Genomic DNA, 26,475 nt, shown 5'->3' with positions numbered 1-26,475 from the left:
CTTGTTCTTCTTCCTTCTTCAACTTCAATTTTTATTCGCATTTAATCAGCATTCAAACAACCACCAAAAAAGGTCTCAAACATCTCCTTAAATAGTTCACTTCGACCTTCCAGATTTTGCCGCTTAATTACAATCGTAGATCCCAGATTCATTGTATTTAGTCACTTGGAAAATAGAACTTCATTGAACTTTGTGTTCATCTTCATCTTGCTTAAATCTCCTTTATCAAATCTTCATTATATTTTTCCAGCCATAGAGATCTTGTAACAGACTTCGTCCTTATCCTTTATGCTTCTCTAACATTCTTTATTTTCATCATAAGTCGGCCTCAAATCTCATCTTTCTTAACTTGTTCTTCCAGCTGATACTCGGTGAACATTACAACTTGACTCGGGTAACACTGTGCTGAGTTAACACTAAACTCTATCATTACTTTGCTAGGCGCTAGGTTAATACTTTAGTAGCTCATGCAATACTGTGTTCCTTCTTTCACTTTGTGTAACTGGTGTAGCTCGGTGAATACATGAGCTTCATTACAACTTTACGTGATTGCAAAACAATCAAACCAAGATTACATTGTCAGGGTTTAACTCATTCAAGTGCCCATTGAATACCAATACTTATCAACTCTGTCATCATCATTATTTCTCCAAATCTTCAACAATCAAACGATATAGCATTCTATTCAATTAGTATAACGTCTAACCAACTAAGGCTTGACATCAATGACAACATAACAACCGATATGACTCTTCTACATACAATAATAACATTATCAGTTGGGGCTAACAGAAAGAGGCAACACAATGAACATTCTATCATTTACATAGCTCAAAATCAATGATTGTCTTCCTAGCAAATAGCTGCACTGCAGCACCATATAAATCCTTACATAAACAATTAGAAAAAAAAAATGTGTTTGGTCCACAGTCTTCTCAGTAGTATACTTATGACCTGAGTTTACAACACCTAATAGATGCTGAAACAAAATAAAATATATATAAGAACAATTTTTTCGTAGTCCTGTTTTTGAGTTGGTGAATCTACTATTCTTAGACGTAATTAGTTTATGATAATTTCTGTCAAAATTAAACAAACATGATCAGCTTTCAAAGACAAAATGACAGTTCATATAGACAAGTGGATAAGTCAAGCTGTTATGCTGAATGTCATGATCTAGAGAGTTGTGTCAGATGTAACTGTCATAAACTGATCAACATAACATATCAGATTATGCATTCTAGAATCCATGCCCTAATACTGTTCACTTTCACACAGAAAATACATTTGTGAATATGAACAAATAATACAAAACTGTACATGAAGTATATAGCTTTCTAGGAGTGACTATCATAGAAATGAAGCATAAAAAGCAATCATTAGAATCTGCTACTGGGAAAAGCCTACACAAAAAATTTAATGGTTCAAGACTCTATTCCAGGTTATTATCAGTAGCATATTCTAATAATTATAAAATGTGGAAGCTTAAAATAATCTTATCATAAAAAGTCACTTCACAAAACAAAAACCAACCTTAACGCCAATGGCAACTGCCGTTTTCACATTCAATAGTTTCCCAAGCTGCTCAGAGCCAGATCCATGGTCTTCAATGGAAAATAAAGGTACACCCCTGCTAGAAGCTAAGCCAGGAAAATGACTGACAAGTGTACGAGGATGGCAATCAACTGCAATCAGAACTGCCTACAAGAAATGAAGATAATGGGATATTAGTATTCAAACAATCTTCTAATAATGGTCTCTTCCAAAAGATATATTAGATCACATCCAATAGCTCCATTAAAATAAATTCCATTTTTTTAAAGGACCATCATAAAAACCCTCATTTGCTCTCACACACAGATTTAATACATATAAATTAATCACTTTGTGTAAGGTACACACACACACACACACAGAGTTTCAAGTCATCTTGTGCTGAAGTGATAATTAGATCCACCAATAAATGAGAAAAATGAGGGGACCAGATTAATACAAAAACTCTATCAAGAGCTGAGAACAGTAGTATGACAACCATTTCAAACATTGAAAAAGAATGTCTCAATGATTAAAAAATATTGACAATCCCATAACACAAATCAGACAGCAATTATTGCCATGAAATATTGCAAAACTCACATTCCTCAATATCAAGTTAGAGACAATACAATGCAAAGAGTCATTACAGTATGATCCAGAAGAAATACAAGCATCATCTCTTTTTACTTCCATAAGGAGAAAAGTCGTGATAGAAATAAAATTCTATCATATGGCTCTAGACAAACCCAGAAAAGCACCATGTAGAAGGATATTACAATGACACCTATAGCAGTGAAAAGAAGATACAGTATGGAAACAAAAACAGTTCGGAATTTTGTTTAAAAATTCAGTCTGAAACTGTAACGTCCCCTATAATTTAGGCATCATTATTAGCATTTAATAATTTGTTTGGCCTTCTTTGTAAAGTTTCCAACGGCTAAGACATTTAATTAATAAAGGGGGGCAAGTTGTTTTTCTTCGCTTAAGTTCCTACTCTTCAGTCATGGATGTGAGGCCTTATTTGAATGGAGGTCAATTTTATTTGCTTGGTCTCTCTAAGCCAACATAGCTGCTTTCTTGACAATTCAAATAAGGGGTAAACTTAGTAATTGTTTACCGTATAGGGTAAAAGGATACTTATCGCATATAGTACAGTAAGATATAACACAGAACAGATACTTTATTCATATACGTAATATGCACTCCAAGGCTTACAATATATTTATGATGATTACAATGATGTTCCAAAGTCCCTTCCAGACAGTGTACATATACTTTCCCAAAGGGGTGACTCAACCGTCATGCACCCTTTCTAATACACTTCTACCCGTCAGCTACAATATAGAATTTACAGACATCATCCCCCCAAAAAGTAAAGTCATCTCCGGACGACAAAACAACAAAACTCAAAATAAACAACTAATTACATCAATTTTTGTTACTAAGAAGAGGAATGTGTCCCTGGAGTAGTAGTCGTCCATGCCCTAAGCTCGTTCAGCTCTACTCGTAGCTTGTAGGCTTGCTCCTTCCGAACTTTCAATTTGGCCTCAACCTCCATCTGGAGCTCCAAAGCTAACTATATCATCCCAGCAATCTCTCCCAGCTCTCTCTCTTTCTCATCTGCCACCCGCTCCTTCTCCGCTACTAACTGTTACTTCTCTGTTGCCACCTTCTGTAGCTGACTTTGTCTGGCTAACAAGGCTATCCTCTCAAATTCCCAAGCTGCCCTCTCCACGGCTAGCCTGGTAGCTAACTCCTCTTGAGCCCTTTCTACTCGTCAGCAACAACGCCAAATGTTTACCGTACAAGGTAAAAGGATACTTATCACATGTAGTACAGTAAGATATAACACAAAACAGATACTTTATTCATTTACGCAATATGCACTCCAAGGCTTACAATATGATTATGATGATTACAATGATGTTCCAAAGTCCCTTCCGAACGATGTACATATACTTTCCCGAAGGAGTGACTCAACCATCACGCGCCATTTCGGATACACTTCTACCCATCAGCTACAATATAGAATTTACGGACAACATCATCCTCGCAAAAAGTAAAGTTGTCTCCGGACAACAAAACAACAAAACTCAAAATAAACAACTAATTACATCAATTTTTGTTACTAAGAAGAGGAATGCATCCCTAGAGTAGTAGTCATCCGTGCCCTAAGCTCCTTCTCCGCTGCTAACTTTTCCTTCTCTGTTGCCACCTTCTATAACTGATTGTCTAGCTAACAAGGCTACCCTCTCGAATTTCCAGGCTGCCCTCTCCGCGGCTAGCCTGGTACCTAACTCCTCTCGAGCCCTCTCTGCTACTCCCTGATCTATTTGGCTCCTCCGAAGGGTGTAATATGCATCCCTATGTATCTCAACTATCTCCTAAGTCAAAACCTCAACTCGGCTCTCCATACCTGGATCTCTCGTGGTGGTCCAATCTTGGCACATCTCTATAGTCTGCACACTCGGCCATCCCCGTTCCTCAAAACAAACTATAAAGGCAACCAGGCATCCTAATTTCATGAAAGATACCACTCTCTCTAGCTCCTTTACTACTGAGTCCAAAGCCTATATCTCTGCAGAGGCCACTACTTGGCGAGCTCGATTCGCTAGTGTCACTAAATCAATTAAGAATGCTTCTCTCATCACTATTTTTGTTGCTAATAGATGTTGCTGAACACCCATAGCCCTCTCTACTGCTTTTTCCATCCGCTCAACAGCGCTATGCGATAGTCCATCTTTCTGTACCGGTCGACGCTCCTCCACCTATGTCTGTAAAGGGTCTCCCTTTGGAACCACTTCTCGCATAGGTGTATGCAGGTATGTCACTCAAGGCACTGGGGTACGATGGAACCGCGTACTCAAGTACGCACTCAACTTCTGTGTTTTTCTCTCTGTCTAGCTCAAGCGATGCTAACAATGTTGTATCCACCGTAACCACTACATCTAAACCCCCAACATCCAAATGGACACCTGGCACCCTCAAACCCTCGCCTGTCGGTATCTCCATTACTCCTACCTCAGTCTCCATATCTGCGTCAAGTACAAGTACCTCAACCCCCACCTCTAGTAAAACCTCACAAGCAGGCTCCATCGTTACTTCTAGAATAGCTGCCTCCGTTGTGGTGGATGTGCCTTTGCTAATGCCTCGGGAATAGTTCGTGTCTCCATGGTGGGCTGAATCGCAACTGAAGCCAGAGTCATCACTACTAGCTGCCTGAATTAACCAAACCCTGGGATGCCATGTATACCTACGAGAGCCAACTGTGTCGTCGCTGAAAGTGCAGGTCATGGGAATCTCAATGATGTAGTTGTAATTACTTTTACCTCCTCGTCCTCTTCCTCATCCCCATCAATCCCACTTTCCTCAAAAGACGTCTCCTTGCGACCACCATCAAGTCTTAGTTGTTTCTGTTCAACCGTGGTATTGGTGCCAAGTGTATCAAGATGTCTCCATTGCATGATTGGGGGTGTGCCTGGCACGAGTGATCCTGGTTTAGCCTTTAGTGCATCGTTGGGAATCATTCGCATTGTTGCCTCCAAGAATAGCCCGATGGCATAATGCGGCATGTAGAATGTCTTGTGCTTAATGTCATAAATTCATACATCCGTTCTACCAACAATGCAGCCTAGTCGTACACTCTTCCATGTAGAATCTCATTCATCATCACTACCTATGGAAATGAAATGTCTAAGGCGCAACTAGAGCCTATGAGGCAACTCTTCATGACATCCATAAGACAACGCAGTGACCTTCCTGCACGTTGGATTTCTTCGATCCTCTACCCCTCGACGTGTCTGTGAGAGCTTCTTGCTCCACCTACATCGAATCCCCACATACCAGTTGTATCAATTGTGTCTTTACCTCCTGACTCAACTTTTTTGGTTCGTTATCTATTTTCCTTCCCCCTTATGCATGCCCAGGTATCCTAAATACCTGTGTGAAGTCCGCCGGTCTAAATGTTATTACCAAATTACAACCAAGGTAGGAAAATGTACTGGTTCGAGAGAACTTATCATACATTTCGATCATGAGGCATAAAAACCCTTCATAATCTCTGATACAAAACACAGGCATTTGTATCACCCATTTGACCTGTGCCTTCTGAATGCTAGCCTTCACTGGATGGTTATCAGATGTCTCCTACCACCACTTCCAGCATTCTGCTCCATTCAATCCTTCAAATGCAATATTCTGCGTTGTGGGATTATCCGTCGCAGCAGACTGTGTTGGTTGCTTCACTTTCTTTTTGCTTGGTCCTATTCCTCCAGCTACAAGTACTCCGGATGGCAAAGTTTTTATATTCCTGTTCATGGCTGCAGTTGTTGCCGAATCTTTGTCCAATTTCTTTTTCTAGGCTCTCTTGCCAGCCAAATGCATGACTATTACCTTTTTGTTATTTTGCTCAAAAAAAAAACAAAAATCCGTTAGGTCAGTTACCTCCCTCCTTTCTTTAGTGTCCGTACAGTTCCTTTTAGAAAGTGAAGGAACAGTTCCTTGGAGTTACAGTTCCTTTGCTCCATTGTTGTATGGTTGCATTCTTCTATCTATTGTGGCCGTATGAATGGAATATTGCTCTCCAGAGATTGTACGGCTGTCCTGCCACTCGTTTCTAGTTATAAATCTTCTACTGTGAGATCGTACGGTTGTATGGCGCTCCACTATCCATACTATACAACTTTTAGAAAATGCTTCGCCCTTTATAACTACTTGTTGTACGACACCATACGATATGCCCTTCTATGTTCAAGACGGTCGTACGTCATACGGCAGACAACCCAGTACTGCTTTACTGCTCCTTGTTTGGCACGGATGCATAGCCATATATTTTTCCTTGGAAATCCGTACGACGTACAGTGTTTGTCAATGATGCTTGCTTCTTCCTTCTTCGTATTGTTGTATGACGTCTTTCTTTGAAACCTTCCAGGCCATACAATGTCAATACTTCTCACTTCATGTCCGGTGACAATGTACGGTGCTTCGATCGTTTGCTCCATGAGTCGTACGGTGCTTTCTCCTTCACAGGCAGTGCTCTTTTATGTTCGTAAGGTCCTACACTTGGCTTCCTTACCGTACAGTAGGTTGCCTGGTGTCTTTGCAAGGTTTTTTCCCTTCTTGTGTCTTTCGTACAGACCATACATTACACTTTTCCCTATACTAGTTCCTATCAATGTCGTAATGTGCCACTAATTTGTCGTACGATGCTTAAGTATCTCGTTGTTGTCCTTTGTTGCCACCATACGGTGTCTTTTCCAATCATTCACTATTCTCCAAATGCCGTGCATATATCTTGAGTCAATCCTCTCTGTGGTATGCTAATAAAAGGTTCATCTTCGTTACTCATATGCTAATATAAGACTAATAGCCGTACAATACTCATATTGTTTTGAATTTATTATTTTATTACTTCCTGGCCATACTATGGAAATGTGCTCAACTCTACATATATTATTTACATTTACCTATCTTACAGATTTACATTCTTTATCTACTATTTTTACATTTTCTCCAATTTGTTCGAATGCGAAGATGTGTTATTTCTTTCGTGGTAGATTTTCAACTTCAACCCGTTTACTGCATCAGGCACCTCCTTCCCGTCCAACATCCATAATTTAATTGCTCCATTATCACCAACTTTGTGTATCTTGTATGGTCTCACTCACTTCACTTTGAACATTCCTAGTCTGATCTCGTTTCGCCCATTATACTTCAAAACTAGCCGTCCTGGTTGAAATTTATTCAATTTTAAATGCTTGTCTTGCCATACCTTATGCCTGTTTTGTGTAAATTATGTGGCCCACTATGCCTACAGTTGTCACTCGTCCAGTTTATTTAAATTATACAACCTCTCTCAGACTTTCCATATCTCCCAATTTCTTCTTGATGGCGATTCTTAAACTTAGTACCATGAATTTCATCGGTACCACAGCCTCCTACCCATACATCAACTAAAACGGAGTGTCTCGTAGTTACTTTATATGAAGTGCAGTACGCCCATAATGTTGATGGTAGTTTTTCTTCCCAATCTTCTCTCTTGATTGCAAAAGATTTATAAATCACCCCGACCAAGATTTTGTTCGTAGCTTCTACTTGTCTATTGGCTCTCAGGTAGTAAGGGTTCGACAATGAATGATAAATTTTGAACTCGGTAGTGAGCAGTCGAATGACGTGATTGACAAAGTGTCCTCCCTGGTCGCTTGTTAACTGCAACAGAATCCCATACCTAGTGATGATTTGCTCATAAATAAATTTAACTATGCTCACCGCAGAGTTGTCCAGTAGTGCGCGTGCCTCCACCCACTTGGTCAGGTATTCTGTTGCCACCATGATGTACCTACACCTTCTAGTTTTGCTTACCTTAAGGGATCTAACAAAGTCTAATCCCCATCTTTCAAAAAGTTCTTACACATGCGAAGGATTCAGAGACATGAAGTCCCTCTTCAGTGGTTTTCCAACTCTCTGACATGTGTCGCATGCAACAACCCACTCCATGGCATCGTTGTGCACAGTTGCCCACCATAACCCTGCCAAAAGTATCTTTCGAGCAGTTGTGTCTCGCCCCATATGTCCTCCTACTGGTCCCTCATGTGCTTCCTTCAATACCTTTGAAATTTCCTCCTCTAGAACGCATCACCTTAGAATTTGATCGGGTCCCATTTTGTACAGTAACTCGTTGATCAACTAAAATGTTCAGCTCCTTAGCACCAGTTTCCTTCTCTCGTTCGGTGGCATCTCCCCAAGAAATTGGCCTGTCGAAAGGTATTCCCCGATACACATATACTAGGATGGTAGTACGGTAATCTGAAATAGCTGCGCGTAAGGAAAATCATCAGTGACCCCCTCTGGTGGCTCTCCTGATTTTATCCTCGACAAGTGATCCACACTTACATGACTCTTTCCTGGCCATACCACAATCTTGAATGTAAAGTCTTGCAATAATAACAACCATCGACTTATCCTACCCTGGATGATCGGCTTATTTACAAGATATAGCAGTGCCTAATGATCTACATAGAATACAAATGGTGTCGCCAATAAATAATGTCTGAATTTTTGCACTGCATACACTATCCCCAGTGCCTCTCGCTCCATCGTATTGTAATTTTTCTCTACCTTAGATAATAGTCTATTTGCAAAATATACCAAATGGTCCAATCCATGATCACCTGTTTGTGCCAGTGTTGCTCCAATCGCATAGTTTGATCCATCAACATTAACTTGAAATTCCTTATTCTAGTTCGGATAGGCTAGAATCAGTGTTGTGGCCAACACATGTTTCGATACGTAACAAGTTCACCCCCTGCTTTGGGCATTTCAAACCCTTGTGGTCTCCCGAACCACACCATCTGCATAATAGTTGCGGCATAACCTTCGTGGTACAATCTCTGGCGAAGTGTCCCCAAAGGTTGTATGCAAGACATTGTATCATCAATCATCCACTCAAGTTGTACTGTATCAGTCTCCAGCCTCCATTGTTATTGTTATTATTATTACCACCCCTTTCGCGCCAGTTGTTGCGATGTCCTCCTAAGGTTGTGTCGTTACTATTTGTGCTTGTTCCTGCTCTGGGAGATACTTCCTACATTAGTAGCACTTGCTAATGTCCCTTTGTCTTCATATTGAACCGGCATTCCTTGATGGAATGTCCCACAATCTGGCAGACATCACAAAATTGTTTTTTCAGGCAAGAGCCCTTTATATGGCCCTCCTTACAGTCCGTACACCACAATTCCCCCTTCACTGAGTCAGCATTATTTTTCAGATTTTTTAATTCCTTCATAATCCTTAGTAGATCCTTCTACAATGCTCGAACTTTCTTACTTGATTCTTCGTTGCTACTACTACTTTCGGAAGATGAATCGTCTGAGTCCAACGATTTGTGCTTCTTCTTCTTGCTTGTTTTATGCTCACTCTCCAGATCCATCGCCCGATTATACGCATCTGTGTACGATGTTGGAGGTACAATCTTCATTTTCTTCTTTAGTGTCAGTCGTAGCCCTTCAACAAACCATCGTTTCCTTAATCCGTTAGCCTGTGGGCTCTTCATTTTCCCCACCAATTTTTTTATCCTTCTTGCATATACACGGATCGTTTCATTCTTCCCCTACTTTGTATTGTATATTTCTGCTACAATTTCGTTATCATCCCTTAGCAGTTGGAACTCTACTATGAATTCCTTCCTAACGTCTGCCTAGATAGCTAATTTCTAAGGATCAGCATCCGCAAACCAATCAATTGCTACACCCCGTAGGGTCGCTAGAAACTATCGGACCCAATCATCCTCGTCTGTTACACCATTTGCCATCCATATTGTTTCACGTCTTGCAGTGTCTGATTGGATCTGCCGTCCCGTCACCATTGAACTTCAGCAATATTTCTTTTGGTCCTGCCATTACTACTTTCTTCTGAAGTGGCAGTGCTTGTTGTGCTGTTCTGAGTACCCGTGCTGTTCTGAGCACCCATGCTATTCTGAGTAACTGCATTGTTCTGAGCACCCGTGTTGTTCTAAGCACCCACGTTGTTCTGCATAACCATGCTACTATGGACAACCGCCCTACTTCCAACGACCGCGTTACCTAGAGAGAAAAGATCTTCCTCAAGCGAAGTTGTTCGATTCTCTGCCTATATCCGTTTGTCGGATGTATCGGGAATGAAGAGTTCACTCCACACTCATGCTCATTCAGCACTTCAAGTCATGCGAGTTTCTTCCCTTCCGTTCGGATTCTCTACCCTCAACGTATACAAGTTAAGGAACTCCTCCCTTATCTCTTCCACCAAATTCAATCGCTGTCGAGTCTCTTCTAGCAATTCCTCGGCACTCCTCAGTCTGCTAGGTGACTGCAATCCCTCCGTCTATGCTCCTTCACCCCCTCGGTGTTCGTCCGTAATCTGCTCAAGCTTTTGTCTGTGCTCTGCCTATTGTGCTAAAATTAAAACTTCCTGTGTTGTGCGTATTTCATCCTTATCTTTTATCTTATTCCTATCCTTGTTAAGCAAATTCGGCATTAATCTTCATAAAACTTCCTTCGTTCCAGGTTCGACTGGCAATGGCGCCAAATGTTTACCATACAGGGTAAAAGGATACTTATCACATGTAGTACAGTAAGATATAACACAGAACATATACTTTATTCATATACGCAATATGCACTCCAAGGCTTACAATATGATTATGATGATTACAATGATGTTCCAAAGTCCCTTCCAGACATAGTACATATACTTTCCCGAAGGGGTGACTCAACCATCACACACCCTTTCAAATACACTTCTACGCATCGGCTACAATATAGAATTTACTGACAACAATAAATTGCCACTGAAGTGATTTTATAATGAAAAAGAAAGCACAAATAGACTTTTTTGAGTTGATAAAGTCTTTGGCTGGAAATCACGCGAGTAAAGGAATCATTCTATGCAACTTGATTATATTGTTTACCTCTCCTGTTTATGGATGCAAACCCAGCACGAGTATTGACTCGGCAGTCACATCCTACAGTAGCAAATTCAACTTCTTTTTGATACAGCAGATTGTGGAATTTGAGGATGCCAGTTTGTGTGATATCTCAGCTATAACATTCACATCTACTGAGAGTATGTTCTATTTCAAATTCAGTTAGTAACATATACAATTTATGTAATCAGTTCCCTAAAGTGTTTTCCGGGTTGTTTAGTCACCGTTGTTTAATTGTTTATGTATATGTAATTTTTCATTTCTCTCTATTGATATAAACAATTTACCTCAAATAAGATATTAGATTTGTCTAATTTATAAAAGAACTGTGAGAAGGATATTTAAGAGATATCAGAGCTACAAACCTTGCCAGCCTGTGGGAGATTCAATTGCAGGTTTTCTTTTGGAGTATATGTCACAGATTCTCCATTGCATGTCAGAATTGGAGTTGTTTTTGCACCTGACCCAATGTATGCCACTTTAAAGTGGTCCTATGTATCCAAGAGGGTTTGAAAAGCACAAAATACAATGCAAGTAGGTCAGGGCAACAAAAAGACATTGAAATTAACCCAACTGAAGTTAGGATGGGAGAAAGAAGAGATGGCAGCACGCAGAGGATATTAAATAATCAACTTCATGCTTTCCTGACAAATTTTGTCCAAAAGCAGAAGCAAATGTTGCAACAATTCCAAGATCATGTGATCACAACAATGGGACAATTGGGAAGTTCTAGTAGTCAACACGACAGAAGTGAAGCTGAGCAGGAGAAACAAGACAGAAATCTCTGATGTTACGAGGACAGCAGAGACAAGGTATGATCAACCATTGTTTCCCACCTTTTTACCTTGTCCAATTGAAAGAGAACCAATTCCTAAGGTTCAGGTAGAAGAGACATACATCACAGCTGATGTTATGGAGGCTCAAAATGAATACATGCAAATTCCAGCTGATGTAAGGTAGCCACTGAATTTAAACCAGTTCATGAACCAACATAAGGACAAAGCTAGGACAAAGGTTTAAGTGGACATCACAGCTGATGTTATGGAGGCTCAAAATGAATACATGCAAATTCCAGCTGATGTAAGGTAGCCAATGAATTTAAATCAGTTCATGAACCAACATAAGGACAAAGCTAGGACAAAGGTTTAAGTGGATAATTAAAAGGTTTGGTTAAGGCTCACCAGCCTAGTTCATTAGATGATGCTATTGGGTTAACCATGGAATTAGAAGTCACACCTTTCTACCAGCCACTAAGGAAAGATTTCACACCTTGGAAATCTAATAAGAGAAGTTCAAATTAGCAGAGCAATACGAGTTGCAATCAGCAAAGAAACATCCCATCCAAGACTGAGCAAGAGATGCAAAATAAATTAAAAAGGAGAAAAAAAGTTTCACTTGTAAGGAACCATGGAAACCTGGTCACAGATGTCTTGGAAAAGCCAAAGTACATTTGATTGAAGTCCATTCGGATTAAAAGGAACAGAATGAGCAAGAGGACAGATCTGATGAGGATGACAAACAAGAGGTTCAGCCTCAACGGATTGAGTTGGAAGATACTGCAGACAAAGAGAATGGTATGTTTAGTGGACAGTGGAGCTATGCACAATTTTCATAGATGTAGAATTGGTGAGCAAGCACGGACTACAGTCTGAGGAATTCCTTGGATCTAGCATTATTGTTGCACATGGTTCTCCTTTAAGTTGCAACCGAGTTATGCCAAAACTGAACATACAGAAGGGAGAGCACACATTGATAGGTGATTTCTATGTGCTCGGGTTGAGTAATGTGGACGTTATCTTAGGAGTACAGTGGTTTGAATCACTTGAACATTATGTCCATGACTTCAAGCAAAAGCAATTACAGTTCAAGGTAAATGGAAAGAAAACCGCCCTTAAGGCTATGGTTGATGGTGGGCCACAGGCACTTTTTGCAAAGAGAAGGGAGGCTTGTTTTAGACATGATAAGGAATGGGCAGCTCAATGATTTGTTTCTAGCAAATCTTCCACTTGTACTGAATCATATTATCATGTTAGTATTCAGAGAGTGTTAGATAAATATAGTACAGTAATTTGGGATATTCCTTCTGGTTGTCCATCTGATTGGGCATTTGAGCGTGTAATTTAGATGGAAGAGGGTTAAAGCCTGTATCACAACACCCAACAGGCATCCCCACCATTTTAAAGAAGAATTCAAAAAACCAATCAAAGAGCTACTGAAAATAGGTCACGTAAGTCCTAGATCCAGCCCTTCTGTTTCTTTTGTTACCCTAATTAAGAAGGATGAAAAATTACGCATGTGAATAGACTACAAGGCATTGAAAAAAGGAACCATTAAGAACAGATACCCCATTCCCAGGATTGATGAGCTTCTACATGAGTTGCATGGCATTGTATTCTTCTCTAAAATTGAATTGTGATCATGCTATCACCAAATTAGAGTTCAGAAAGAAGGTATTGAGAAGGCTGCTCTCCATTGTCACTATGGGCATTTTGAGTTCCTGTCTGTGCCCTTTGTACTTGGAAATGCACCTGCAACATTTCAGCCCTACATGAATCCCACCTACCGAGAGCAGTTGTATAAGTTTGTTCTGGTTTTCTTTGAAAATATAATTATCTACAGAAAGACATTGTGGTTCTAAATTTTAACTATCATGGAACAATCACTGTTTGCAGAGGATCCCAAATGTGAGTTCGGAATGACAGAAATTTTCCATTTTGAGCATGTAATTGGGATTGATGGAGTAAAGGTTCACCAACAAAAAATATTGCCAATCTTAGATTTCCCACCCCCTAAAACATATCTGATTTGAGGTATTTCTTGGGTTTGTGTTGTTATTACAGAAGGTTTGTGAGAGGTTATTCACAGCTTGCATTGTCCTTGACTGATCTTTCCTTTCAGTAGGCTGGTGGCAGAAAATGCTTTTGACAAACTCATACAAATTATGGGTGTCACGTCTTAGACCAAGGGAATGGAGCAGTCCTAATGCTGGATAGGCATCCAATTGTATTTGAGAGCAAGAAACTCAGGGATCTAGAAAGGTTGCACTCCGCTTATGACAAGGAAATGGTAGCTATCATGCATGCACTAGATAAGTTTGGACAATATCTAGTGCGTGTCAAATTGTTGTTAAGACTGATAAGAACATTCTTAATTAATTCCTAGAACAAAAATATTCCAATATGCGGCAACAAAAATGGGCAAGATTTAGGCATATGATATTGATGTAGAATATGTCAAACAGAAAAAGAACAGTGTTGTTGATGCTCTTTCCAGGAGGTTCACTGTCTGCTCTTTCACTGAGATATCACCTAATTGGATATCTCTGACCAAATATTCCAAAGATATATTTGTAAGGTACAAGGTGACAAGTATGCAATGATGGATGTATTATTTATACAAGAACATAATTTATCTTTTACCAGATACCAAGTTGAAGGCCAATATTTTGAGGCCATTACCTGATGTAACTTTACGAGGACACCTAGGTTTCTTCAAAACACAATGCCAGATGCATGAGAGGTTTACCTGGAAAGGAGTGAAAGATGATGTATTGTAGCATGTTAGAGAGTGTCTGACTTGCCAACAAAACAAGTCAAAACATGTTCCTTGCAAGCATACTAAAGCCACTTTTGATACCTGAATAGAAGTGGAAGGAATGTCAATGGGTTTTATCACAGGTCTACCCTGTGTGCAAGGGAAAGATTGATCTTTGTAGTTGTGGGCAGGCTAATGAAACACTGAGTTCTTTGCCACTCGTCCTCACTTTTCAACATCTTAGGTTGTCAAATTATTTTTCAAATAGGTTTTCAAGTTGCATAGTTAAGACTAATGCAAGTGACCGGGCCAACAAATTCATTCCTTTGTTTTCATACAAGTTGTTTCGATTGACAGGTACAAAATTAACTCCAAGAACTAGTTACCATTATCAAATAGATGGACAAATGAATATTGTAATCAAATAGGTAGAAGTCTACCTTAGAAAAGGATAGTGAATATTACTACCTAAGTCACAAGGTTCAAGTTCAAGTTCATGTTCGACAACTATGAAGTTCGGATGAAATTCGACAAGTCAAAAAAAAGGAAAAGAAATCGATAATAAATTCGCCTTATGTAATTTTAAAAAAATAAGTATATATTATTTATTATTATATATTTATGAATTTCATGCAAAGAAATTTTCAATTCAAAACTACAAAATACCTATAATGTTTAATATGTAAGAAGTTAACAATTTTAAAATTTACAAAATTAAAAAAATATTAAATTTGTATTGTAACATATGAAATTACACAACATTAATTACTCAAAACAACAATATAAACTAAAGTGTCCATCAATTGAATGAAAATATTTTAATCGTATTATTAATATTATAATAATAATATAAATAATTGTATTAATATTATAAATATAATAACAATGATATAAATTAAACTAAACTATATTCAAACTAAAAAATAAAATGAAACTCTTATAAAATAAACTAAAACCTAAAATCACAAAATTAAATCCTTTAAACTATTAAAATATTAAAGCTGAGCGATGGCCATCGGTTGAAGGTGATCCGAATACCAAAACAAAGGCGAGATGTTGCAGAGACAAGTCGCAACGAATGAGAGTTAGGGGTTGCAAAGTCCATAAGAGTCAGGAGTTACAGGGACGATGGGGTGTTGCAAATGTAACACAAAGCACAGAGAGTCCGCATAACAATCCGCAATTTGAAGCCAAAAATGAAGCAAAGAGTGATTTTGGCGAACGATCAAACAGATGAAAAGTTTCCGCCAATGCCTAGAAAAATACAGATGCCCTAGCCGTTGATGCTCAAAAAGTATTCGTGCACTCAGCATGCAGATTGGTTTCATTGATAACAAAAACACGATCGAAAACTCTAAAAAGTGGCATGATAAATTATTATTTTTGGAAAACGACACCTTTTTAATATTATGTACGAATGTTAGGCGAACATCAACGAATTTTTTTTGGTTTTAATGGATTCGCCGAATTTCGAATCTCAAGCCGAAAATTCGGCAAACCTTGTGACTTAGATTACTACAATACCACCTATCATAGGTCGTTTGGCACACCTACTTTCAGAGCCTCATATAGGTAATGACATTTTATCATTCATGGACTTCACATTTGATGACTGTAAGGTTCCCCATGCAAAGGAGCCAATTCAAAGTTGTCTGGATATTTTCAAGGCACTGAAAGATAACATCCAGCAGGCCCAAAATCAACTAGAAAATTCATGTAAATAGGCATACAGTTGAGTGAACATTTCAGGTTGAGGACTTGGTTTTCTTTTGTATACAACCATATAGGAAGTATTCATTGAAGAGTAGTGTTTCCAAACTTTCTTGTCTGAAGAAAACGGTGAGCCAACATACAGCTGCATCCCCCAAGCTTCCACCTTTTGATGAAGAAGGGAAGTTGGTATTAATGCCCAGCAGTATGGCCGATTGGAGAGGACAAAAGTTAAGGACTAAAATGGTCCGAAAGTATCTAATAAAATGGAAGGAGTTATCTATTGAGGATGCTACCTATGAAGGTGAAGGGATTTTGCAACATCCTAATTTATGATTGCAAGTGGACCAGCAATCTGGAGAAGTGAGGATTGTGACAATGCTCCAAGAATCGTCGCGAGTTACAAGGGTAGCTAGCGTTAGCAAATTGTCACAGCCTGGGCAGATCAAAATGACACTAACCTATGACTCGAAGGGTCAACATGACCTACGTGAGTCGTCAAGCCAACAAGTCATGGGTTGACTCCTCAAGTTCCTAGTCCATGACCCAGCCAACGGTAGCCAAAAATGCATTTGCGAAAAAACAAAAAGTTTTTTAACTTATTTTTTACAAATCTTTTTTTGTAGAGATGTAATAAAACATTAGTACAATATAGTTATGTTAAGGATAGTTAATGAGGGGTTTGGGCAGTTAAGTAAGCGAAGGGATGGGTTGGTTGTTTTTCTTAACCAAGGATATATCTAAGGACTCTTAAACATGACGGATGTATGAACTATTTTTGGATAGAAATAAAGAAAACTATTTTCCCTCAAATTCATATGGTATTAAGTTTATGTTGGTATTATAGTACTAATTTTGTTATATGTAATGGCTGGTATTCAGCATTAATAGGTTGAATTCATGTTTTAGTAATTAGTGGTATAACCCATCTACATTTTTGGCATTGTTGCCAAGTTTTGAACCGAGAGGTCTCATGACACCAAAAGCAATAGAGTTATGGGTCAGACATTCCTACAAGGAGGGAGTGATAACGAGGAAAAACCTGAGGATAAAAAAAGGAAGTAGAGGGAGAAAAAGACACTAATACACTTTTCACAATTGGGGTAGGGAGGACACCTATCATTGTAGAAATGGAAATAATGGGCTGTAAATTAACGAACACTAATGTGGATGGGGGATCGAGTGTTAATGTCTTTTTGGAAGAAACTTGGAAGGCCCTCAGAAAACCGACTCTCTGGCCCTTTACATAGTAGTCGACAAGGGCCAACCAGCATGAAATCGAGTTGATTCAAACATTGATGGGACAAAAGGTGGTGATTGGTACACAACAATTCTTCCTCAATTTCATGGTCGTTGCTTTAGAAAACGAAGGGTATGGTGCACTTTTGGGTAGAGGTTGGCTTGTCACAACCAAAGAGAATCATAATTGGAAGAAGAATACTCTTTCTAATGAAGCAGAAGGATGGAAGTATGTAATCAACCTCTAGAACCAAACAATGAGTCTGCAATGTCCCCTTTTTAGCATTCATAGCATGATGTTGTCGTTAGCCTATTTCCCCACAGTCCCGTAGGCTAACTAGGACATTAAAGGGACTTAGAGGCCTTTTGGCCTAGATAGTTTCAGTTGCAGGTCTTTCTGATGGGTTTTGAGGCAACTTTGGGCATACTTACTATTTATAGTAAGTCATCTTGGATATGGTCGGACATCCAGTGGCAGCAGTATGTCGATGGTAATTGTTTAAAATCGGCAAGAAGACTTGTTTATCATTGATAAGATTTTTTATGCATTGATAAAGCTATTTTATAAAGTTAAATTTAAATATTTAACTTTATTAATGCATAGACTATAGTTTGTGGAAAATATTTAAATTAAAAGAGTCCCCTTTATTTTATAACACATTGGAGACATAAGTTACATAAAGGGGAGTGATGTTTTATCCCACATTGAGAAAACGAAGGATGGAGCCCTTGTGAAAACACTATAAAAGAAATGAAAGAGCTTCTTTTTAGCATGCTTGAAAATATCAAAGAAATTGAAAAATTTTCTGGAGATTATGTCTCAATAGTTTGAAGGACGAAATCCCTTCAAGCTGAAAATCTTGACGCCATTGAAAGATATGGTCTTGAGATAAAAAAGGGTAGCAATCTGAAAAAAGAAGATATGAAAAAGCAATCCGAAAAAGCGGAACCGAAAAAGCAAGCCGAAAAAGCAGACCGAAAAAGCGGAACCAAAAAAGCAGGCCGAAAAAGCAATTCGAAAAAGCAAATCGGAAAAGCAAAGCCGAAGGGGCAGCATTGAAGAAAATTATTACAGCCATCTACAACCAGGTTCCTTTATTAGCATTGGTTTTTTAGGGTGTTATAAGTTTCAGCTGTAAGTGTGCATTATATCAGCATTATCATTTTGTAATCCATGTAAATGCCAAAAGTCTTGGCCATATTTCATGAGCGTTGCATTAGAAATTTCATTGCAAATTAAGAAGATAATAGTTGTTGTTGTCATTTAAGCAAATTCAATATCATTATTTATCAGCTAGTTAGTTACATACCAACTGTTTGTAAAAATGCCAGTTGGCTGTAGGTGTTCATTTCTCATGCTTAGATCATATATATGCACTGAATATTGTCAAAATTAGTAGCACACTCATGTTAGGCTATTGTGTAGTCCATTTGGAGTCTTCTAGCACAAGATTCTCATTAATGCAAATTGAAAAAAGAGTCATTTAAAGCCAACTGAAAAACTAAATCAGTCATACGTCCCTTGCATGTGAATTGTTTGATGAAATTCCTTGAGCTTTCATCAGCATTTCTAAGAGCAGATTTGAGGAGGGTCATTACAAAGTCAAGAGTTGGCCTCCGATTAAGAAGCGGATGGGGAAGAATGGGTGAAAGGTGAACGAGTAGAACCTGACAAAGAGGGCATATTACGACTAGAGAATTGTTCGGAAGACAAAACAAGCTCCCTCAACAAGCTATTTCAATGGCAAATGGGAGATTGTGAGGTCTTCCTATTAATGTTTGGTAGCTTTAGTTGGATAATATCATGAGACTAAACTGAAGTTATATATATATATATATATATATATATATATATATATATATATATATATATATATATATATATATATATATATATATATATATATTTGTAGATAATTAATTAATTAATTGTTATATTAATTAATTAAAATGAATAGACATCTCCCTAAGGGACATGTCTCTCCATGTTTCATACTCAATATAAAGAAGTAGATCGTTGCCCTTGGAAAGCACAAACCTAACATGGCAGTGCAAATACATTTGCAGCGTCCTCCAAAAATCAACATGGCATCCAGAATGTAATGTTTTTGATCGCTATTTATAAGGATAAGGAAAGTTTGTGTGTGTGTGTGTGTATAATCAGGTTAAATATTTCCATGAAGCTACAAAAAGCTTCATACATTTTTGTTGGATTTCATGATCAGCATCCAGAATGTAATGTTTTTGATCGGTATTTATAAGGATAAGGAAAGTGTGTGTGTAATAAGGTTTAATATTTCTCTGATTTGTATAATCAGAGATACAAAAAGCTTTGAAGTTTTCAGAGGTATATTCTCCTCCATTGTCTGATCTTAACGTTTTAATTCTTTTTAATGTTTGATTTTCCACAATTTCTTTGAATTCTTTAAATTTTGATAGGACTTCATTTGCTTCTTTGACCTTCAACAAATAGATCCAGGTTTTCCTGGAGAAGTCATCAATGAATATTATGTAATAAGAGAATCCTCCTAAAAAAAGAGTTGGCATAGGTCCACATAAATCAGAGTGAATTGCTTCCAGAACTGATTTAACCTTATGCTCACTAGGAAGAAAAGGTTTTTTTATGTTCTTTCCTAGGGCACATCCTTTATACCTGTCTATGATTTGAATTTAGGCTAGGAGTTCCAGTTGTGATTTTTCCAATAGTTGGAAGTGAACTGAATCCAATATGTCTGAGTCTTCTATGCCATACTTCATTAGAATTTGTCACTTCATAGCTTAGAGCTTGCTTTCGAATGTTGCATAGTTTATATAGAGTCGAGTCTCTAGTCCCTAAGGTGACAGATAGCATTCTTGAGATTAGTGTTTTTAACCCAGTACAATACTTTGTCTTCATTGAAGGTTACTTGGAGACCTTCATCAACAAGTCCAAAGATCGATACTGGATTTCTTTTTATGCCAGGTACAAAAGAACATTTTTCAATTTTAGTGTTACCCTAGTTCTTAGTTGTATACAACAGGTCCTAATTCCTTTTATTGGATATGTGGAATTGTCTCCAATGGTGACTCCTTTAGTGATATAATTTTCAAAAGTTTCAAATTTATCTCTAAATCCTATTATGTGTCAAGAAGCACAGCTATCTATTATCCACACATTTTTGTTGGATTTCATCTCATTTGATAGAGCAGAATAAAATAACAAATTTTCATCCTTTTTGGTTTCGGCTAAGGAAGCTAGGATTTTTTCTCTTTTTGGACAATTTTTGAAAGTATGTCCAAATTTCTCACACTTATAACACTAAAATTTGGAGAAATCATTTCTTGGTGAAATTATTATTCCATTTTCTTGTCATGTTTCTTTCCTTTGAATTTCCTCTTTTTTCCCACTCTTGTTGGAGACTAAGAAAAGAGCTTGATTTTCTCCCTCTTAATTTGAAATGATCCCTCTAGAAATTAGTCTTGATTCTCCTGATGTGCAATCATTTTTTAGTTGGTCAAAAGTTGTATTGAAGGTCTGCTTACAACTTGGATGAATGCTTCCCAAGATATAGGTAATTCTTTAAGTGCTATTATGGTTACTTCTTGATCTTCTACTTTGCTTTCAATAGAACATAGATGATTTTTTATTTCGGAATTTTTTCCAAAGAAGGATGAAATTGATTCTCCCTCATTCATTTTTGTATTCATCAGTTGATTTTTTAATGTAATCAATCTACTTGAGTCATTGATTTCAAATGTATCCTTAATCATTTTGAATACTTTGAATGCCTTTTTGAGATTTGAAATGGATGGAAGAATATGATCTTTTACTGAATCAACAATTATTTTCCTAGCTTTATTATTTTGTCTTTTCCAAGTGGCTTTTTCTGCCTCATCTTCACGCATAGATATATCTGATTCAATGAAGGATTCTAGTTCTAATTCTTCGAGAATTGTAATAATTCGTATTTTCCATGAGAAGAATTTTGCTGCTCCTTCAAGCCTGTCTTCTACTCGCACATTGTTTGACATATTGTTACTTTTGTTTCAACATTTTGAATTTGAGAAGTCTCTCTAACAAATTGGTTCTGATAAAATGTAAAGTTCTATAATCATTTATTGGTGGAGACTTGAACTGAAAATTGATGAAGCTTATGTGTGATTTCTGTTCTTTTATAACCAAGTTCAGATTTATTCAAGTGTATATATATGCAGATCTGAATATGTCTGAGTATGTATTGCCTTGTTATTGATATATTTCAGTATTCACAAATGCATACACAATATATATGCATCGAGATATGTTTACGTAGGGTTGGGACCCTACGCAACCATACCTCAATACATAATAATTATATTATTACTCCCTTAACATAATCGAACAGATGCATATCGATTCATAACTAATGGCATTAGTCTTTGACTAAGACTTGCACCCATGAAAGTATCGGTTCATCTTTAATGATAAGAACAAGCACATTACAACCAATATTACTTCACATTACAAACATTATTACTTGAACGATATTTAAATCACGATCGGCATCCAGAATGTAATGTTTTTGATCGGTATTTATAAGGATAAGGAAAGTCTGTGTGTGTGTGTGTGTGTGTGTGTGTAATCAGGTTTAATATTTCCATGAAGCCAATCTTCTTAACATGAATAAGCAGCGTCCATGTCATTTGTTGTTTGTGAATTAGGTGACTAGCTCAATCCTTAGTTGATCTTACAATTAATTTGAATTTAATATGATGGCCACTATGATCTCTGTTGTGACTGTGTCTGGCAATTTACAGTGCAGAATTACCTCGCCTTATTGTTGCTCCTTACAATTATAATTCTATTCCTGAGATAATTCTAAATGGTTGTCACTAAGACTGACATTACATAGAACAGAGTGTTGATTACATCTGTCATGAATATCTATTCTTGCAATGGTGGTGTCTTCTTAGAAGTACAACTGATTGCTTATCCTGTTATGTGTCTTTTGGAAGCTGTGATGACCCAAATGCGCTTCAATCCTGTTATGTGTCTTTTGGAAGCTGTGAAAACCCAAATGGGCTTCACTTTAATCTTGGTATTACAGCCAGTCTGAAGTTCTCTATTGTTGTTTCTGATTTCAATCTACATACCCGATGAGTTTTGATGTTCCTTCATCATATTTCAATACTATTTCCTTTACTGATATGTGAGTAAGAATAAATTGTTCAATTCTGCTCAATCTGTGTATACCTTGAAGTATTAATTGTTCACTTATCTGATATGTCATCTTTATACTTATGATATGTCTTACTATTTTATATATATAATTCCCTACTCCAACGATCTGCCTCTATTACAGATTGATTCAAATATATTCCTCTAAAGATCAATACATTTTCTGAAGTGATCCCTTGAAGCTATTCTATCCAGCCTTGCAATGAGAATGATTTTGATGTATTATCAAGACTCCAGATTCTTGGCTGATTCATTGGTTGAATGCCTTAGGTATGTCTTTAATCTTACGCCTACATCTTATTTCATATTTTGTCTTTGAGCATTTGAATGAGATTGTCTTTAAATTGAACTATACTTGTTGTGAGACTGAATATGATTGCCCATGATGCCCTAGCTTGTTTGCTAGATGTCCATGGAGATCACTCCCACATAAGTTGATGCCCTCGTATTGGCATGGACTCTAATGTCTATTCCCAATGGTATGAGATTGCAAATGCTAATTGTAACTAAGACATCCAATCATTTTGTTGATGATCAAAATCATTAGTTGCCTGAATATGTGCGTCATCGCTGCTTGTGTGAAACCAATTATTTTTAGTCTATTCTGAGTCAATGCTGGCTGAGGCCTCTTTGATCTAATCTTTAACTATTCTGAACTTCATATCTAAATCTTTGCCTTCCTTATGACATGTCCACTTAGTTAGTGATCCGTCAGGTACGATAATCATTCTTTGTAACTGCTGAATCTGCATTTGCACTTCTCAGTTGGATTTCCTAGTTGCAAGTCATTTTTCCTTCTTCAATACTCGATTCTTTCCAATTCTTGTTTAATGTTTTCCCTTCCTCTTCCCCTCGTTATATCCTCTAACTCCTCCAGCAAACAGTTCCACCCTAATGAGTACGCTTCTATAATTCATTCTAGCACCAATCCAATTCCTTTATGACGTTCTGCCATGGATCTCTCTTTGATGCTTATGTAATTTCTTATGTATCTTCTACATTGAATGGTCCTGTCTTTAGATATTTAACTAAATCAATATTATCATATTTAGTAGCTACTTATTTATATAAAAATTTATTGATGTCTACATTATATTGTTATATTAGCAATAATAAATGATAACATAATATTGACTCATGAATATATATTTAGTAATAAGTTATATTATAATTTATCATTATTTGTTAATTTCAATAAGATGTGATTATTATATTTTATTATTTTACTTTATTAGTATTAATTATTAGATAAGTTTAAATATTTAATATAAACTTGTATAATTGAGGAACCATATTATGTTTATTTATTATTTATTACTTATTATTAATCATTTAAATAATCATAATTACTTTGTATCGAATTTATGATATATTTTGAATTCTTTTTGGGAGAGGGGATAGTACAATCTGCCCTTCCCGAAATTGCTTCTCCTCAAGCAATTTGGCATTGATCGATGCACCCCACTTCAGTCCTGCAACAACAATAATTTCAACTTGGGATGAGAAATGTCATATATTTATAAATATAAACTTATCAAATCTGAAAATATAATATGGAATCCAAAATCTTGAAAATAGTTCAAAAGGAAGAACTTATCTTGATTTGTTGGATCGCTTGGGATTGCCTCTCCTAAGTGTTGCTTTCTTTTTGGGTCAGTAAGCCTTGAGAGATATAGAGTCTCTATCTTAATTTCTTTAAAGGAATCACAAAATTCACTTAGAAGATCGTCTTATTTTCAACACTCACTAAGAATGCTCTTGATCCAATCTTGACAAAAAGTCTTCAATTTCAACACTCTAAAGATGTTCATATACTAGGAAACATATACTAGGATATATGAAAGCACAAAGCATGCACAAAATTTATATACATTAGTATATGAAAACATGACATATACACATTAATGCATGAAGACACAGAGCATACACATGTTAAATGCTTTGGTAGATTCCTTTTTTCTAATTACAAATTGAAATGAGATGAGGTCAAGGAGATGCTTCATAAAATTTATTTCGTCACAATATTCTTAATCATATACTCAAGTTTTAGATTATTGTTCATGCTACCCAAGTTGGTGGTGACTACCTCCTTGATAGGTAGATCTACATCATATGTTAGTACTCAACCCATAAATCATGCATAAAATTATTAGTATTTTTAAAATATTATTCAATTCTTGTAAGTCTATAACACATAAGATCCTAATTCCCAATTTAATCCCCTTCTTGAGGAGAGACTGTGATCAGATGCTTAGTTCATGGGGCTCTAATCAATAGAATAGCCCTCCACTAAGCACCATCTCTTCACATAAGACCTTATGGATAATCAATCTTGATATATCCATCATTCCTAGGAGAGTGCTCTTTCTCATCCTAGGCCTTATGGATAGCAGCTCTAGGCATATCCATCCTTCGCAGGAGAGGTATTACGCATCCTAAGCCTTATGGATAACCACAAGGGTATATCCATCCTTGCATATGCATTTGTTTAATTATATACTGGTTCTTCAGAGAATACTTGATTCCCCACCTTACATCCTTAAGAATATTCATTTACAGAATATCTTGTGATGTCCCTCAGATAGGTTAGCTCTCTGTCTTAATTCCTTCTAGAAATTATTATGCCTTATTGTCCTCCTATTCGTAGCTACTTGGAGTGGTTATTCTTCTTCTTGATATCACCAGATTCAATATTCACATAGAATTTATCATTAACCATAAGAAATAACTAAATCCGTCATTACTCTTATATGTTTTGGTTGTGTCCTCTTTAATCCCATCTGAATATATTACACTTCTTCAAAGTGTAAAGGAGCTCAAAAGATTGATGTTCAGAGGGAGTCTGACACATCTAATTAAAAGAGCGGATAGAGGATATGTTTCAGTTGATCTTTGAAGATTTTGATCATATCAGAATGCGAGGGAGTTTTGACTTCATGTAAGCTTTTGGTATCATGCATGTAACTGCATGATTTAATGGATCTACCGCCTATGTACATGATGAGGGAGTGACAACTTCCAAATGAATATCACTTGTATTTGCAGAAGTTATTAGAAGGTGACGATCTTACAATAACTAAAGTCATGATATACATTTTATATATTTTATGTAGATGTTGGAACAGATCATAATGGACTATATCTTGTAAGTCAACAACTAAGTGATAGATGTCATTCACTTGACGATCTATAAGTTGTTTGTATAGATATATTATAGGTATTTGGTGAATATCATGTGTTGATATTTTGCAAGCCATTAACTTATTGAGTAAATGGTGAATATCATGTGTTGATATTCTACAAGCCATTACTAAAGACTATTTGGTGATAATCATATGTTGATATTCTACACACCAATACTCATGATATCAAATGTGCTATCAAAATGGTGAATATCATGTGTTGATATTCCATAGGCCATTATTTAGAGTATTTAGTGAATATTATATGTTAATATTTTGGAGGCCAACACTCATGATATCAAATGTGATATCAAAATGGCGGATATATTCTAATCAAACATATCCTTAAAATTTGCCATTCCTAATATTACCAATAGTGTAATATCAGTGTTTATCCTCCCTAGCTAAGAGGGGGTGTTAATGTTTGGCAGCTTCAATTGGATAAACTCATAAGACTAAAATTAAGTTATATGTGATGTATATGTACGTGTGTGTAGTTAATTAATCAATTGATATATTAGGGACATGTCTCTCCATGTTTCATCCTCAATACAAAGAGATAGATCACTGCCCTTGGAAAGCACATACCTAACATAACCGGAATGTAACATGTTGCGAAT

At 36.9% G+C, this 26,475-nt stretch overlaps 1 protein-coding gene across 3 annotated transcripts in view; it reads right to left on the bottom strand.

The window, feature by feature from the left end:
* The window catches only part of LOC149580450 (Ribosomal protein L7Ae/L30e/S12e/Gadd45 family protein), a 174,914-nt gene that overhangs the window by 27,670 nt on the left and 120,769 nt on the right, over positions 1-26,475 (bottom strand). For all 3 annotated transcript variants that reach the window (XM_089791061.1, XM_089791076.1, XM_089791069.1), the window contains one exon: positions 1,534-1,701. In XM_089791061.1, the coding sequence (XP_089647187.1) occupies positions 1,534-1,701 (168 nt within the window). The remainder of the gene's footprint in view (positions 1-1,533; positions 1,702-26,475) is intronic.

Source organism: Cupressus sempervirens, chromosome 1 (assembly GCF_028749045.1).
Source record: "Cupressus sempervirens isolate cs-2001-9-10 chromosome 1, ASM2874904v1, whole genome shotgun sequence".
NCBI lineage: Eukaryota > Viridiplantae > Streptophyta > Pinopsida > Cupressales > Cupressaceae > Cupressus > Cupressus sempervirens.
Note: the sequence above shows the minus strand (reverse complement) of the source record. Positions and strands in the feature narration are given on the sequence as shown.